Below are 18,145 nucleotides of genomic sequence, written 5' to 3'. Positions count from 1 at the left end.
ACAAAGAACTCGAGCGTATCTCCCCTGTTTAACTCTCGATTGAAAGTTAGCGGATTCTAGCCAAATTTAACTCATTCCAACGCTCAGAATAATCTTGTTATACTCAATATATATATGACCTAATTAATTCCAGCCATTTAGTCTCTCCACAATCCATCGAAAGTCAATTTAAAAATCTGCCAGGGAGAGAATATATTTTCCTGCCAAAACCATTATTTGAATTTTTGTTTCCCGCCAAAATGGTTCTTGATGTTTTGATCAATCGGTGATTATCCAGCCAATTCTAACTGAATTCGATCATACCACTATATCTGTTTAGCTCAATGGAAGATACCCAATGATTTTTAGTTGTTTAGTCTCACTATAAGACCTCCAAAATCCTAACCCTAATTTGACAGCACTATTCACCCATTTTCCCTCCAAAATTCAAATATTTGGAATTTTGAAGATGGTGTCCCCCTAATCCAGTGGTCGCCCCCTTATCCGTTGATGGAGTCCGAATAACACATGTCCCTTGGGGTGCCTTTAGTAATTTTTCTGGGGTGTTTCCAACACTTTTTCTGGGTTCCTCCGGTGCATTTCTGGGGTGTCTTTAGTACTCTATCCTAAGGTGTACTAAAGACAATAAGTATTTAATCGAGTCTAACAATACAGAACATTGAGAACAAAATAGACACATAAATGCGTCTATCAATCCGTTCTCTGGAGAACATCGTGCTTTATCACCTCTGGGTTGTAGTATAGATCGCTCGAGCCTCTCATTGCGATGTAGATTCGTCCACGTCTGTTCTTATCCTTCATTAGATGTAGTCCTTCTTTTTAGACTTGACCGTCTGAGCGAATTAGACCACTCCTCACACGCGTCATTCATGTGGCGTTGTGTCAGGCGTCTCGATTCAGACGAACTCGCCTTTTCGGAGTAGGATTCGATGTTCCTATCTCATTGTCTTATCATGTATTCATCCCTTAGGATGTTGACACGTGGCCATCGGGTAATTTTCCCTCACACTAATGACTTTCGATGAGGATGAATATGAGTAAATGTGGTGTGAAGGTTAGCGATAATATGAAACAATATTTTTTGAAGGGTGGTGATTAAAATGATATGTATTTTGAATCACTCATTGTATGATTACAATATTTTTTGAAGGGTGGTATAAATGAACAATCTAGTTTACTCTTATTATATGTTTACAAAAAAAAATAAGGTTATTTAGTGGTAGTTACGGGTAGGTTATACGCTGACACTACTAGCCGTAATGACCATAAATAAGCTTTTCCCAGAATTACGGCTGAAACACCTATCCGTAGTTCGTCTTATGTCTAGAAATCCTCTCCTTAAAAACAGGGTAAAACAGCTTTTACCAGAATTACGGCTGACACATCCAGCCGTAACTTATTTTACGGCTATTAAGCTACCCGTAACCTTATTTACGTCTAGATTTGCTACCCGTATTTTTAGGTACTATCAGATTGACAGCTGGTTAACCAGGCCGTAAGTATTAGTTACGGCTGTTAATCATATCCATAACTCACCATGGTTTGTCATTATAAGATTTCACCTCGTTATATTTGAACAAGAATATGATAAATTAAAACACTAGTATCCGTTCATTGAAGGTAAATTAATATCCCATTACTTAAAACAAACGAAATCCACCAAAATCCATAGCCTATAACATACTAAAAGTAAATCTTGCATAAGGAAAAGCTGAAATGACTTGAACAAATACATAAAACACTCATCCACTACGACCAACATTCTTGGGAATATCCTCAGAAGATGATGATGAAGAACTGGGGGGAGTTTGGGAACCACTCATCCAATCATCCTCGTCGTTAGTATGTAGATCATCCTTCGTTGGATTATGTAACTACTGAAGCCTGAGAAGCAGTGTTTTTTATTGGTCGCAATCCAAATATAAAACCTCCTCAATGTTTCGGGTCAGGCCCCTGACAATACACTTAGCTCGCTTGACCTATTTTCACATCCTCCAATCAGTAGTTGTACATAATTTGAGAAACTATACAAAAAAAAAATCATATACTTAGCATACGTACCATCACAATAGTAATATCACACATTGGTAGTTCCTGGGTTCTTTCTCCTTTTCAGGGTTCCTAAAAATGTGAAAAACATATCATAAGATAGGATCATTTCAATTAGAGTGATACAACTACGATTAGGAAACTACAGAAACCCATCTGTAACAACATCCTCAGCTTGGAAACATGCGAACGACCTATCCGTTTGACAAAATATCGGCTGGGAATTGTGATCTACCTAACCGTAAAACTGGTATCGGCTAGGAAGCATAAAAAACGTTTAGGAAAACACGGTTACGGTTAGGAAAGTCCCAGCCGAAACACGTATCACCCAAAAAAAATCTACAGACATAGGACAACTTACGGTTGGGAAAGTCTCATCCGTATAACATACCTCACTGTTGGGATCTCGAATTTTCCCAACCGCTTGGAATATTAACGGCTGGGAGTTCTTGAAGTTCCAACCGTTATTCATAAATTACGGCTAGGACGATATGATATCCTAGCTGTTTTCGTCTAAGAAACCCATTTTCAAAAATCCTAAAATCATCAATCGAACCTATTTTTCCAATCTAACGGTAAAATAACTGGTGGGTTTTTCAATTCATACCTGGTAAGAGCCATTTGTGGAGGATTCGAAGGTGTTTGAACAGATTGGTCCACCACATCTCCATTAAAATGAGCATTAATAACTTGCCCTGTTTCAGAATCAGGGTTCAATCGGCCGGATCTTGTCACTTTTGATCTTGCTGCCATCTTTAGAGTCGAATTGAAAATCGAATCACTTTCAGCTACTTCAATAATCAATGGGGAAGAGAGGGAGATATTATTGGGTTTTTGAGAAGAAGAAGAAGAGAAAAAATGAATGGATTTTGATTAGGGCTGTCAATGGGTACCCATTACCCGGAACCGGATCCAGTAGACTTGGGTCCGGTTACGGGTCCTAAAGTTGGACCCATTAGCAACTTAGGACCCGACGGGTAATTACCCGATTGGACCCGAATCTAAACGGGTCCAAACGGGTAATACCCGTTGAGTACCCGCGGGTATCGGGTACCCGTTTATTCATACTTTTATTCATGTTTATTCATACTTTTATTCATACTTTTAAATTTTTCTCTTACATTTAATCTTTATTTAGTACATTAATAAGAAATAATAATAAATTTTATAAAAGTTATTTAAATCCAAACCAAAAAGAGACAAATATTAAGTTTTTGAGACTCTTTTAATAGTTTTCTTAAGACCCAATGAGTACCCGGGACTGGCGGGTACCCGGTTATTTAAACTGGTCCGGTTCTGGGTCCACAAGTGTAGGAACCGGACCCGGAACCGTTAGGACCCGGATCCGACCTTTATAAGTAGGGTCCAGGTCTAGTGATACCCGGGAGGACCCGGACCCGTTGACACCCCTAATTTTGATGTTTGGTTTTGATTTAAGATTAGGTTTTGATTTTAATTAATTTTTTTATATTAGATTTTGATTTTAAAACTGATTTATTAACAAAGGATAAATCTGACTTTTCAATCACCTAAACCTCCCCCTATCCATTATTTGCCTACCCCCAACCAAAATACTATTTGGGTTAATCCCCGATAATAGGCTTCTAAATTTAACATGCGGGGTGAGCCAAATTTGTTTAGGAACCTAAAATCCAGGTTACCAATTTAATTGGGGTGTACCGAACTCCATACCCGACATAAGAGCTCAATAGCATCTTGCAAAATCTGGGCTGTAGCATCACCAGATTCACCACAACTCCACAATGTCCCAAAATCTGTCCAGTGAAAAGGAAAAACAAGCATTCAGGGTAAGCATCCCCGTAAAAAGCTTTAATGGGCTATGACAAATCTTTGTCAGAAAATACAAGAGATTCTAATTCACCGTTGAAAAGAAGAATTTTTACTGAGAAAACAAACAACAAATGGCGCGGTTTCTCACCAAAGTTTCTTCTTCTTCTCTATTGCGCTCTTTAGCAGCAGCTGAACAGGTAACAACTACTTAATTTAACAAAACCCTAGTTTCGTTTTTCTAATTCTTCAACACTGAAACTTGCAATCTTTGTTATTATTTCAATTCGGGGTCGAACATTGTATCATCCCATGTATTTATTGACCTAATTAACTCAATTTTGTGCTCATTTTGTTCATTGTTGGAACAGAACCAGTGGCAATTTATCGTCTTTTCTGATGGTTATGTTTGGGGGTTTTGATTTTGCAGGAATACAAAAATGGAATTTTTATGTCATTATCATCCCAATTTTGCAACTTCTCCTCTAAAAGGTGCTGATAGTTGACAGTTTACTTGAGCTTATTGTCAGGAATTTTTATAAGCTAATGCAGATTTCTCACGTTTTTACATTTTTGTCTTCAGCCTCAGCTAAGCAGAAGTCCAAGTCTAAGTCTGGTTCAGGGAGTTTAACCAAGGAAGATGCAGCACTGCAACCAGCGTTGTTTAAGTCGAAGTCTAAGACTAAATCTAGTGCAGGGAGTTTACCTAAGGAAGATATCGCATTGAAGCCAGCCTTGCCCAAGTCCAAGGCGAAGTCTAAGTCTGGTGCAGGGGATCTAGCAAAGCAAGATATAGCATTACGGCTAAGCTTGTCTAAGTCTAAGCCTAAGGCTAAGTCTGGTGCAGGGAAACTGCCGAAGGAAGATATAGCTTTGCAACAAGCTTTGGATAAGATAAGTGCCTCTTTTGGGAAAGGAGCTATCATGTGGCTAGGTAGGCAAGATACTCCAAAGACTGTTCCTGTGGTGTCTACAGGGTCTTTTGCTTTGGATATGGCACTGGGCGTTGGTGGACTCCCAAAGGTAATCTATGCATCTTTCTAATAAGCTGTTGTTTTAGATGGTTCTCTCTCAAGGTCCTAAGCTTCCATCTTTTGTTGGGAAGGCCGAAGGTGACCTAACATGATTTCTGAATAAAATTATCTGCAGTCTCTCAAACTTGTGTCCTGCGCAATGTCTGTGTCGCTTCCATGTATTGTTATAGTGAGTCTTTGTTTTTCTTCCTGTAGGGGCGTGTAGTCGAAGTGTATGGTCCAGAGGCTTCAGGAAAAACAACTCTTGCTCTTCATGTAATTGCTGAAGCCCAGAAGCAAGGAGGTGAGTCGGAACAAAATGTCCAAGTTTTGCGTATTTTAAAGATCAACTTTATGTACTCAAATTCCTCACTTGGTCAATTCGTTTGTTGCTTTAAAAGGGGGTGATCATTGTCATTGTTGCCTTCTTCAATCTCATGTCTTCAGCGTCTAAAATGTATAAATCCTACTATGCTGGCCAGTATTGGATATTTAACTTTATCACTTGATATGTATTTGAGTGAAAATCTAGAATAAATTAGCTATACACACTCAAAACACCTTAGCTGGAGGCTATTACTTCTCCTTTATGAGCACTTTGAAGGATATATTCAGTAGTTAACTAACAAGGACATATCCCTTCATGTAGGTGTTTGTGCTTTTTTTAATGCTGGGCATGCACTTGATCTCGGACTAGCTGAGGCAATTGGTGTCAATACAACAAATTTGCTTCTCTCGCAACCTGACAGTTGTGAGCAAGCTCTTAGTCTCGTGGACACCCTAGCCAGGAGTGGTTCCGTCAGGGTTGTTGTTGTGGACAGTGTGAGTGGACACCCTAGCCAGGAGTGGTTTCATTGCATCAAACTGTTGTTATTCTCATTTTGAGGTACTGCATTTGTCTGTAAGCCTCGAATCACCATTTTACAGTGATTTGAGTGCTGAAAGTAAGTTTTCCAAACACCACAACTGAATCGTGATATATATTTCTCTACTTGAAACCGCAGGTTCCACCTGTTCTCCCAGAAGGTGAACTTGATGGTGAGATGAGGAATCTAGACATGGCCGTACAAGCAAGACTGATGAGCCAGTTACTTAGGAGGTTGAGCCATTCTTTATCACTCTCTCAGACAATTTTGATATTTATTAACGAGGTAACAACGTTTTCCAGTTTGAAGTTGTATCAATATTTTACTGTGGTAATTGGATATTTTCATTATTCTTGATAGCCAGGCCTCACTAAAACATGTAAACACATGTTTGTATCCTAATATATTTTTCACTCTTTCAGGTCTCGTCGCATCAAGAAGTTAGTTCACTGGGTACTGCATTGAAGTTCTATGCATCTGTCCGGTTAAATATGAAAAAGATTGGCCTTGTAAAAAAGGCAGAAGATGTAATGACTTGTAGCTGTTATTTGAATACAAAACAGTGCTTGAATAACAAGAATAGGCTGAACAGAACACCCAAGACAGTTTTCAGATAAACCTGAATAGAAACTTCGTTCTGTAGCTGAAGTCCCTTGTATAAAGAAAAACCTACTTTTGTTTTTGCTAATGTGAGTTTTATGTCATCATGTTCTTGAATAGACTGTTGGAAGCCAAGTACTTGTGAATGTTGTGAAGAATAAACATGCTCCTCCGTTTAAGGCTGCCCGGTTTGAGCTTGAATTTGGTAAGGGGATATCCCGCGAGGGGGAGCTTGTAGAGTTGGGCTGCAAACACGAGCTTGTTGCCAAATCAGAAGATGGTTTCTACAGTTTCAACGATCAGAGCTTTCGTGGGAAAGATGCTCTCAAGAACTATTTAGCTCAGAACCTTCAAGTACTAGAAGAACTCACGGTAAAGCTACGGGAAAAGGTATTGCAGACTGATGCCAAAGATGAAGAAGCAGCTGAGGCTTGAGAGGAGGTAGATATCTTGGTTGTATCAGCAGAAAGCTTCATTATTGAGATGGGCGAAGACATGTCTGCCTTCAAATTCAGAATGGCTAGGGCCAGAAGCTTCAGTAAAGTTGCTAAGTTGATAAGGTGGCTACAGACATTAAGAACTTGGGAATTGGGATGTGGCCAGTAACAATTTCTTTTCAGTGCGGATGGGTACTTATTTGTTCTGACTTGCTCAACTCACCTGTATCTGTCACCTGTGGGTCTGACTCGTATAAGCATGATCACTGTTAATCTGATTCTACCCTCTGACTTGAAAAATATGTTTATGATTTCGAGTCAGATCAACTGCGCAAATATGAGATACACTAGCCAGACTTCATGTCAGAAGGCTCAAATATTAGATATATCAGTCAGACTTCGAGTCGGATGTCATAAGCTGTAAATAGTTGGTGTTGCCAGATGATTATGATTTCTTTGGTGTTGTTCTTATGATTGTGAAAAAAGTAATTGGGGAAATTTGGTTGCATAGCATGTTTTTCCCAGCAAGGGTTAAGACTGGATCGCTAGTGCGACCAAAAGTTCCTTCGTGATAGAGTAACACACAACTAACCAGTTGCTGAGGAGGATACAAAATATAAATCCTCGTAACAGATCTTGAAGAACACCGGTGAACAATAACATAAATTTGTCAGTGACTAGAGGTTTATCTGGAAGCCTGGAACTGATATACTGACAGTCACAATGGCTCAAAAAACATGCACCTCAGGTGGATACCAAGTGATAATGACTGAAACATGGCTGGAAGCCTGAGGACCGATTTACATAACTGGACCCTTCAGGGTTAACCACTGACTCTGTGACAGACAGTCGCTTTGCAATATGTAGGACTTGCAAAAGCGCCAAATCTAAATTTTAGAGCTAAAAAGAAGTTGAAACAAATTTACAGGATGGATGGAAGTTCTGAAGCAATATAAACAGAACTGTGGACAGATTCATAGCACCAATTTCAGACAACAGTGTAAAGAATGAGATGAAAATGGGTATGGCTCATATTTTGCTCTAGTCAGTTGAGTGCTAACCATTCATCGAAAATTCAGCCCATCTTTACAAGCTCATATCATTGTGCAAGCTGATCTCAAGAAATACAGGCTTCCACATATAAAAGCCATTCCCAGAGATGCAGCCTTGACAGCTTGCTTTGGTCCCTGCATAATCAAACCCTAAGGACAACATTTGATGTAATGTCAGAAAAGCCATCACTCCCCCAACTCCTCCAAGCAATCCCTCCAGAATTTCAGGGTTTAAAGATGAGCTACAATAATCACAGGGCTCAATTCGAGATAAAAGGAGATGAAAACATATGTAGATAAATACATATTAGATGCATAAATGAATCATTCTGCTTTATACGCCCCTAATAGTTTACCAACATCGTACCACAAACAAATGAATATCGTGCTCCATTGAAAAGTTGTGTCTGGGACATATATTAGGTTGCTTACAACTTTCCTCTAGTACACACTCAGATACGTGGAATTAAAGTCTCACCTGTTCGACTACCTAACTTTCACAATGCACGGTCGGAAAAACAGAACGATTTATAAACACATCCTATCTAAAACCTTGTGCTTGTAGATTATTATAATCTGTGACAGTGGAGAAAAAAATTAGACTGCACAAACCTCCTCCAGGAAGCTGTCCCACAACACCACCTAACCAAACAAATCAAAGCTTCTTTTACTGTCACACTCCACCATCCAATGGTCTGTCTGGTTCAAGCCAAGTTAAAGAACAAATATACCATTCCAAAAATAAAGTTTCTATTCTATATGAGATGGCATCTCCTTTCATGGTGTTGAATCATCTCGCATTCCCTCCTTCAACAAAACATTAACCCTGCCGACAGTATGGCCATAATCATGGGAGATTGAAATAACTCTTGCGAGATGCTAAAAACTCATAATACTTTTGAAGTCGCCTAGGGAATCCTAGTTAGAAGCATTATCACAGTATGAAATCGCTTAAAAGCAGGACTGAAGAATGAAATGGAATCAAAATATCCTACTTGGGCAATAGACTGGTAGGTCATCTATTATCGGACAGCGAATAACCAGATGTTGTGAACCATGACTAAGATGGCACAAGCTTGAAACCACGAGGTTCTATCTAATGGAATTAGGAGGTGCAGCCACTCGTGATAAATAGGAACTTCTAACCAATGTATATCGCCATAGTCTATATGCCTAAGAATAGAGGAAACGAGGTGAACCAGAGAAACATTAAAGGATTTTCCTACTAAACCTCATTAACGTGAAGTTAAATATGCAACATGAAGTTAAATATGCAGAGGATACTCCATTAAGAACTAAGAAAAAAAGGTTAGATTCCTCTACCAAATTAATCAAATGAGTTCAACTTTCAAAAGAAGATCATAAAGCATAGAGAAAAAGAACAATCCCAACCACACCAGGTCTAGATTCAACTGAACCAGAATCTGTATCTTGCAGTTGCAGATGCTTCGTTAGAAGTGGTATATCCAATTTAAGTTTCATACGATTATGTTCTACATGGCTAGCTATTTTGCCATTATAACCTTGACTTGATTTAAAATGCGGAAATAATCATAAAATAAAGAAGAGTGCTTACCCTCAAGCCCATCTCGACTCACTCGGTTACTGCCACTTAAATTGTTACACGGGCTTCCTCCAATTACTAAATCAAATCCGCCAAATGAGTTGATCAATTGCTCTAACTTATCAGCGTCTAATTTTTGCACATCATCGATATCAATCAGATTTCCACTTTGATTTGTAGACTCCCACCAACTACGAAGAATGTTTCTACTTGTTTCTGAAATTTCAACAGAAACAACTGTTTTCAAATGGATACCAAGCCGATATAGAGCAACTTCGGCACCGCCAATACCAGAGAAAAGCGAGAGGACTGTCATGCCGTTTGGGTACATATCCTTCAAGGCCGAAAGATGGTAGGCAACGGTGTCAACCTGAATTAATCAGGTTAATTTTTCATAAAAATATGATTTTTAATAATATAATACAGAAATAAAAAATAACAAACAAAAAGATGACGAAAAATAACCTGAAAGGAATTGCCAAGTCCTTTTAATCTTTCCGTCCTACTGATTCCACCTCCGCGTGTGTGGTTTTTAGCAAAACCTAATAAAGACTCTATCTCGTCCGGCTCAAGAGGAGCAACTTTGTTTTTTCCAACCCAAACTAAATTCCACTTTCTGCATTGCTCCATTACATACTTTTGGATATTAAGAGGTGGGTTATCATTATAATCCTCAACAGCCTTGCGCAACCTGTCAGTCAATTGTGCACTCGCCAAACACGTTTGTAAACAATTCAACTTTGTTCGAGAATCCCATGTAGGCCACCACCTTTTTGTCATCGGCAATGCTTCATGGATTGTCTGTGGGGGAATCGGTAAAAGAGGAAACCTATTGCCAATTGGAAGATTATGTATGTAGCCTCTTTTTCTGGCTGCTGCACTGAAGTACTTTGAATCTACAAACTCTGGCTCAATCTCAAATAAGTAACGAGAAATCGTGCTCCAAACACCTTTTGGGGCAAGAGCTACATTCTCATAATAGAAGTACGGTGGTCCAATAGCTTCATCTGGAAGTGTTCTTTGATGTCTTGCCCGCCAAGGTTCACCTGGAATTCCAAAACCAACCATAGGATTTGGTATAATGGTGGTATCTATCTCTTCATCTGGATCTCTACGTCTTACTCGTTGTTTCTGTCTTTTTCTTTCCCAATTATCATCTGCATAAAATCTTTTCTTCTTACGTGGATCACCATTGAAGTAATTTCGTCGTTGCTGCAAATTGAAGAAGGATATTAAGATAGTTTTACAACACAACTCAATATCCAGCAGATTAACAAAGAGGTAAAGAGTACCTCTCCTTCATTGGAACCAAAACGAGGTAGCTCCTCCAATAGAGCATCTGCTGCCTTGGCCATTTGAGCAGCACATAAAAAATCAGTCAGCTCCATAATTGAAGCATCTTGGCCTGCAGACAATTAGATGTGGTATCATATGCAAACTTCTAGAAACAAGCACACAATAAACAAAAACAAAATCTGCAATATGAGTTACACGACTCAGAAAAATTCCAAAACAATATGGATATGATGGACCCTAGTTGGTTAATAAGCCATAGCTACTTAGTAGTTCAAATCCCACATCAGTGCAAGGGAAGTCAGCGCCATTTGGTTTGCTGGCTTTGGCTTCTAAGGACTTCGAAGAACAGACAACCATTTCTTCAGTATATTCAATCATCAAAACAAGTATGTGTTGTTCATGTGCAGTGATCAGAGCCGCCAGTTTAGTTTCATATTTCAATGAGCAGTTCCCAGTAACTTCAAAATCTAACCAAACTATGGTGTCAACAGGTCTTCTTCAGAAGAAAGCAACGACAGAACAATATATGGAGAGCTTTTATTTGATATTGACCCTGAGCATCATAAGCTATCTCTAAGGAGCTTGGTGAGTAGTACAAGAGTTCCAATTAAAATAAAGTTATTTTACCAATATATTTCTACACCACACACTCACACAGACGAACAAAGGATGAATATTAACTATTGAGTCATCCTCGAGCAAAAATAAGATGCGAAATACATGATATACCTAACTGCTTGTGGCTTTGATGTTATATGTTATATAAATGATAAATCTGAAAACATGTGCGGAACTCACAATTACTATATTCGGAATAATTAAGTTAAAACTAAATACCAGTCTGGACTTCTTACATAAAAAGTACAACAAATAACCTCAATTTTTTTATTATAAGTACTGGATACAACAGTTGGAGCTTGAACTTTAGAGTACAAAACATACCACATCTTTCAATAGCAATTGCAGCCTCAGCTGCAGGGTAACCCATACCCACGAGCTGCTTTAAAGTCCTCTCCATCTCTGACAGATTCTCATCGTTGTCCTTCAGCAAAGCAAATGATGGATAAAATTGAAAAAGACATCCATATAATAAGGCAGAGCTCATTTAAAACTTGTCCTTCAATGACAACGTTTAGGAAGAAAAACAAAACGAGACAAAAACTTATACATACAGTGACTCAGCATCCTTTCTAAAAACAATTTGCTACACCAATCAAGAAAGATTAGATAGATGGAAAACAAAATTATAAATGAATGTAACCCCATTTTTCAGAAAACTTGATCCACCACATGATAAGGAAACAAATTAGATGTATTACCTCGCTCCCGAGATAATCCTCATCTGAGAAATCATCCAAAAAATCCCCTGCACTTTCAGAAGAACTCCATTCTGACGCAAATTGTTCTCCTTCACAAGCAACATGTTCCGTTTTTGGCGGAGACTTCTCAAGAGCCTGCGAAAAGTCAATATTTTTAAGTACAATTTCAACAAAGAAAAAAGTCGCTGAGGCCAGATGTTATAACATTCAATAAGCTTCATCCATTGAGAAAAGAATAGATTCTGGATTTTCAAGAGCTCAAATTCAAAATTTTCAGTTGCATCTACAGAGAGTCTTTAAGAAGATCTGAATAGAACCAAACTTACTGAATACGTTAGCAGGGTCTCCAGTATTGCGTCCGTATTTGCTTCTCCTACATGCATAAAGACAAGGGAATTTTCTTTAGTGAGTCTCCGACTTATAGTAGAGAAGCAAAATCAACGTTACACATAGTCTCCCACTCAATAATTCAGGCGCATAAATATTGGTCAAGTTTTTTCACAAAAGACAATTGTCACCTTTCAGTGGCAAAACTTACCATTTTCATCGATTGCCATCAATACCATGTCTCTTGAGAAACCCATTCCAACAAAGTGTGAGATCAACTTAGTAGAAGGCCCAGCAGATGAACTTGCCTTACAACAAAAGTAACACAAAATCGCAACTCAGACAAGACAAGTATAACTATTTCCTTATAATTTTACTGATCGAAGCTAAATACCCCACGAGCACAAACACTCATAAGTCACAAGCCTAAGAAATTGAATTTACCTCATCAGAACATCCTACAAAACCATTACCAAAACATGTTGGACTCGCACTGGACGGCAACATAAGTTCTTGCTCATCTTCGGTATCCCAACCAAAACTATCACTACCTTCGTTATCCACATTCGAACCCTGTGAAAATTAACACAACCACACACATCATGCATTTGAATAAAGTTACAAAACACTTTAACTTGAAAAGCGGTCACTTTGTTGTCTGCAATATCTACTTTAGTTCAAAAATAAACAGACAAAGATGATACTCACCATTCCGCAAAAGCCTTTGTTATGCATATTGAGAGGTTTCCAAACTTAATTATTCGCACGAACAGGGATTGAAACCATACTACTACAGCATCCTTGTATCCAAAGAATGAGCCTTTCGAATTGGAATTAAAGTAATCGATGCTTGACGCCCTCAACAGACAACTACTTTCAAAAATTTGCCTCAAAATGGCAAAGCTTCTATTCCCTGAAACAGATAAAAACCTCAATTAATCTGTTTGATATTAGTATCTTAGTTGAAAATCAAGGATACATGGAATTTTTCTTCATCTCTACATCATAGACAGTAACAACAACATCAAAAGAGAAGAGAAACAATTCATGCATGAGATTAGACCACCACTCAAACAACAAACAGGAGCCAAAATTATACTCTCTCTTTCAAAGATTTCACAAATTAAGAACTTCTGATAGAAAACCCTGCATTAAAATTCTATAAAAGAATAATCTATCAAAAAAAAAAATACAAACCCATAGAAATTAACAAAAATTGAGAATCAAATTAACAAACAGTTAAAGAACAAATAACTTTCCCAATCAAAAGTTAACAGCAATTGGTTATCATGAATCAAAAACAAATGAATGCAACAATATGTTCTTGAAAGAATCTCAGCCTTGAACGAATTGAATGACCAGTAGGAAAAACTGAAGTGTACGAATTGATTTTCAAATTAGATTTGTGATCTTTTACTGAAATTGATTTGAAATTGAAAATGCAAGATCCGAAGGAGATATTTAAGATTATTTAGAGAGGGAAACTGAGTCAAGAAGAGAGAAAAAAATTACTTACTTGGACCTCCCGAGTATAGTAGTTGGTGTAGTTATTCAGCAGCAGTCCTTGTTATTCTGCACACTCTTGGTTTAAGTTGTTTAAAGAGGTGTTTGCTATCATTTTACCCTTGGCACTATTATTATTAACGGGGAAGAAGACATCAGGGGTATTTTTGGTAAAATTTATATTTATATTTATTTATTTATTTATTATTATTATTATTATTATTATTATTATTATTATTATTCTACTCATGTTGTTGTGGATAGAAACTAGAAAGTTCTGGGATGAACCACTGCCTTCACCAAGTGTAACTTTATTTTTAATTTTTTATCAAAAAAATTTATTAATAAAGTAAAGAAAAAACATAAGAAAAAAATCAAAACATAAGAAGGAATATAAAATCAAAACATCATAAGAAAAAACATAATAGAATAATTAAAATTAAACAATTAGCAAAAGTAAAAGAGGAAGGTTCTATGAACACTCTTGTATGCATATTATTATACATAATTTGCACTATTTTTTTTACAAAATTCAAACGACAATAAATTTAAATTTACTATTTTGATGATAAGTTTTTCTTATAAGTCCTACATTCCTAACAAAAATATGCATGATCCAAGATACCAAATCTCACCGTCTACCGATTTTTATTTTTCAACCGTTAAATTTTAACGGCTGATATTCAAAGGATAGATGGTGGTGTTATACGTCTTGGATCATGGCCATTTTTGGTAGGAATGCAGAATCTTATAAGAAGAAAGTATCATGAAAATATTATATTTAAATTCATTGTCGTTTGAGTTTTATGGAGAAAATGTTGCAAATCATGTATGGTGCATATATAATACTGTCCAAGAATCCTCCCTCAAAGTAAAAAGTTATGTAAACTAGCTCATGATATAAGCAGTTTTCAAGTAAATTTCTTGTTTTGAGTTTTTTCTGCACAAAATAGACTGAAAATTATAAGAAGGAGTGTCTTCTATCACCATACTCTAAGAATAAGATGAAAAGCTGGCTAATTATGTCGACATCAGTTGCAAGACATTGAAAAGATATTTAGAGATATTTTGTTTGATAAAAAAATAAACAAAATAAATAAGAAAATAAGAATGTTTGTCACGAGATCCATATATTTACCATGTGAGGGAGATTTTCTTACATACATGCGTGGATGTAACATGCTACATCAATGATACGAAGATATTGCGAAACGAATAATGCGTGCATTAATAGAGATGAAGTATATGGAAAAGGGGAACCCATTTTTCAAGTTTATTTCTGATGTCTGAACTAGTAATTTAGTGTAGAACTGATTTTAGTTTTCTTCTTATTATTATTATGAAAGGGAGCTAGCAAGGCCTTTTATTAAGAAAAACAAATGTATATTTACAATGATTTGGCTGGGAGTCGCGCAACAAGTTGTGCCCCAATGCCTTTTTGAATAAATTTATTATTATTATCATTTTTTATTTTTATTTTCTTTGTAATAAATGGTTAGTTTTCTCCACTATGACCGAAGATAAAGACATGTTATGTATGTAGAGAATTTTAACTAGTTCGTAGTAATAATTGTTCGTTGTCCTATATTCTGGTTTTGTTATGTTAATAGTTCTTCTTCATGTTTCCTCGTGCATTTTATATGATTTATTTTCTCTTCCGTAAAATACATTATTTTTAAGTGAATATGACTATTAGTATTTTGGTAATTCTAATTGGTTTGACTATTCTACCTCCCGAGACGTACATAGTCCTAAATTATCTTGAGTGTATTAAGAATATTATTGAAATGGTTATGAATGTTTTTTGTTTTTTTTGGTCAATCTACAAATTTCGACTTATTCAAATCAAAATTATGATTACGGGATCGCTTACAAAAATAACAAAAACGTCAAAATACAAATTCTAATCAAATTCTAATACAAATAAAGATATCAATTATAAATACAAGAGCTACAAAACGCAAATATACATAATTTTTGTATATATAGTAGGGAAGCATGATGGTATTATTTGGAATCAACTCCGAAAATTTGATCTGATTTTCTTCTTCTTCAATAAGAGATGCCTCTAAAAGAAATGAGTTTTTTCCGCAAAATCTTGTAGATCCAAACAAACCCTGATGCCCGAAATCCCTTCGATTAATTATGGATTTAAAGAAATATCTTGTGAAATAGTCGATGTACTTGAATAGAGAATAGAGAGTCACGAACCGATAATGAAGGTTTAAATAAATCGCCCTTACAGGGAAAAGAAAATCACCCCAAATGAAGAAGAAAATTCACTTAGCGAAGAAATATGTCGAAAAACATAAAAATATAAAATTAATTTTATTCAATGGACCTTCTACTAAAACTTAAAAAGAAAACAAATCTTGCTTAACCAAACCAAACCAAACCGATTAACTTGGATCCAACTAGAATTATTTATCTAATGACATTGAATGGTTGAAAAGGGAGAGGATACCACATACACCACCAACGCTTTCGTTACACAACCGATAAATAATCCTTGATTGTTAAATAGTTATTCAAGATTGTGATCAATCAAGGTATCCTTTAGAAATCTTTATTGAAGATTTGATTACTTAAACAGGGATAAACCTTAAGTCATTCGTATAAGATTATGATCAACAAGGAATCCTTGGAAATCTTTATGCAAGACTTTAAACGATACAAAGATTTTATTTAATAAAAATCAAAATCGAATTACTTGCTCTTACTTTAATTATAACTAAAACGATTATAATGCATAAGTAAAAAGTGTACCAAATCATACACTAGTAATTTTGTTAACGAAGAAAACTACAACGCAGAAAAACCCCGGGACTTCTTTCAGTTTGAAGACGTTGTATTAAGACGATATGAACACTAGCCTACCATACTGACACCGATCTGGAAATAATAAACCTTTCAAGCTACTATATTGAAGTTACGCCTCTACGTCTGTTGGTTCTTGAAAGAACCTATGCATTTAATTCCCCTAACTGATGTCCTTTGTCGACCTACAAGTTGTTACACAATCTGGTATGAAGACTAGGTCTACCCTGCCTCCACAGGATACCTAGTGATTTTGTTTATTATTTAAGATAAATGAGACATAAGTCGACTCCTTGATTTAGACGAATCTAAACCAACAAGACTAAGGTTTGTTCTCCTCAAAAATTCTTGAGATACCTAATCAATTTATCTCACAAGAAATCAATCTGAAGATAATGACCTTAGAATATATAAAAATTACTGACAGATCAAATTGAGATACAGTTTGTTGTTAAACTATCTTAGAAAAGATAGGTGAACTTGTGCTTTACGATCCCAAAGTAAACTATTCAAAGTATCACCATTGTTCTTGATGAACAAAGTACTGGAAATGACCTTAAGTAGCACATAAATGATTCTCACAAGGATAGATTCTAGTGTTACATGAATCCTCTTTTTATAGTGAATGACCAATGCTAGATTGCTTGATATTGAAACAAAAGTTTTCGTGCAACTCAAGCAATACAAATGTATCCTAAACAAGTTATTTCCTTAGATACAAAATACGTTTTTTTTCTTAGTTAGAACATTAAATAACATTGAGAGTCTTTCCTAAGTTTAGAAGCTTGTAGAATTGTGCATCAAGTAGTTACCACAAGTAAGAACTTTCAAAGATAGCTTCTACTTCTCAGATTTATACACACTAGCTTAGTTTTAATTAAAAAATAAGTATCATATATTGTATTTACTTTATTAAGTTATAAATCTCTTAATAAATAAGATTAGTTAGAACTTGGCGTCTTAGAAAAAAACAAAACAATGCATGGTTTAAAACCCAACCGAATATGATAATAAATTTCCCGTGGAAGAGTAGCAGTCTTGCCTAGTAAAGGACACATAAATAAACTCTAAGACTAAGAGATTCTTCAATGGTGGTGTGGTCAGCTTCCTATGTGGCATTAATTATGGGAAGAGATTCTCTATCTTATTTAGCAACCAATTTTCCTAACTATAGGGGAAGAAAAAATTTCATCTCCAACCCACCTGCTTTTTTACCAACATTTTTCCTAGCTGTCACTTATTTTCAAATTAATGAAAATATTTTATTTTGATATCTATTGACCGAAAAAATAACCATTTACCTATTTTTTGCCGCGGGAAGCACCATTCTTCTGATTATCATATTTCATAGTTAATGATTCAGTTCGACGGAAAGATTATATATCACCCAGTTGTTTTCTAGTATAAGATCATTTGATATGGAACCAACCGGTATCCAAAGTTTGATTATATATTCAAAGAAATTAAAAACAATTACAGGCCCAAACTATTCGAAGAAATGCTAAAGTACTCAA

General features: G+C 36.2%; 2 protein-coding genes across 7 annotated transcripts; one reads left to right on the top strand and one right to left on the bottom strand.

Annotated features, from left to right (window-relative positions):
* Nucleotides 1–3,832: 3,832 nt before the first annotated feature.
* LOC113353246 (DNA repair protein recA homolog 3, mitochondrial-like) lies at nt 3,833–7,183 on the top strand. The gene is made up of 7 exons (XM_026596915.1): nt 3,833–4,037; nt 4,268–4,329; nt 4,421–4,860; nt 5,067–5,154; nt 5,500–5,672; nt 5,855–6,001; nt 6,139–7,183. Exons 2-7 carry the CDS (start codon nt 4,278–4,280, stop codon nt 6,331–6,333), a joined length of 1,095 nt encoding a protein of 364 aa, XP_026452700.1. The 5' UTR covers nt 3,833–4,037; nt 4,268–4,277; the 3' UTR covers nt 6,334–7,183.
* Nucleotides 7,184–7,437: 254 nt separating this feature from the next.
* On the bottom strand, nt 7,438–13,905 carry LOC113347625 (DNA (cytosine-5)-methyltransferase DRM2-like). Of its 6 annotated transcripts, none has more exons than XM_026591298.1 (11): nt 13,828–13,905; nt 13,020–13,224; nt 12,756–12,884; nt 12,523–12,619; nt 12,311–12,357; nt 11,985–12,119; nt 11,608–11,707; nt 10,662–10,774; nt 9,835–10,581; nt 9,382–9,739; nt 7,438–7,955 (listed from the first exon to the last, which is right to left on the bottom strand). In XM_026591298.1, the coding sequence occupies exons 2-11, from the start codon at nt 13,044–13,046 to the stop codon at nt 7,840–7,842; spliced, it is 1,869 nt and encodes a 622-aa protein (XP_026447083.1). In that variant the 5' UTR covers nt 13,047–13,224; nt 13,828–13,905; the 3' UTR covers nt 7,438–7,839. The 6 variants fall into 6 exon arrangements, with proteins under 6 accessions (XP_026447083.1, XP_026447084.1, XP_026447088.1 ...); XM_026591299.1 differs by having other exon boundaries at nt 7,438–7,940; XM_026591302.1 differs by lacking the exon at nt 7,438–7,955 and adding an exon at nt 8,022–8,047.
* Between the last annotated feature and the right edge of the window lie 4,240 nt (nt 13,906–18,145).

The sequence above is a fragment of the Papaver somniferum genome, chromosome 2 (genome assembly GCF_003573695.1).
Source record: "Papaver somniferum cultivar HN1 chromosome 2, ASM357369v1, whole genome shotgun sequence".
Taxonomy (NCBI): domain Eukaryota; kingdom Viridiplantae; phylum Streptophyta; class Magnoliopsida; order Ranunculales; family Papaveraceae; genus Papaver; species Papaver somniferum.
Note: the sequence above shows the minus strand (reverse complement) of the source record. Positions and strands in the feature narration are given on the sequence as shown.

Excerpts from the sequence above, each read along its gene's own strand:
- LOC113353246 (XM_026596915.1), top strand. The coding sequence starts at position 4,278 with ATGGAATTTTTATGTCATTATCATCCCAATTTTGCAACTTCTCCTCTA. Across the intron at positions 4,330-4,420 it reads TGCAACTTCTCCTCTAAAAG|CCTCAGCTAAGCAGAAGTCC; the intron begins GTGCTGATAGTT and ends TTTTGTCTTCAG. Across the intron at positions 4,861-5,066 it reads GCGTTGGTGGACTCCCAAAG|GGGCGTGTAGTCGAAGTGTA; the intron begins GTAATCTATGCA and ends TTCTTCCTGTAG.
- LOC113347625 (XM_026591298.1), bottom strand. The coding sequence starts at position 13,046 with ATGCATAACAAAGGCTTTTGCGGAATG. Across the intron at positions 12,885-13,019 it reads ACAAAGGCTTTTGCGGAATG|GGTTCGAATGTGGATAACGA; the intron begins GTGAGTATCATC and ends TAATTTTCACAG. Across the intron at positions 9,740-9,834 it reads GACTTGGCAATTCCTTTCAG|GTTGACACCGTTGCCTACCA; the intron begins GTTATTTTTCGT and ends TGATTAATTCAG.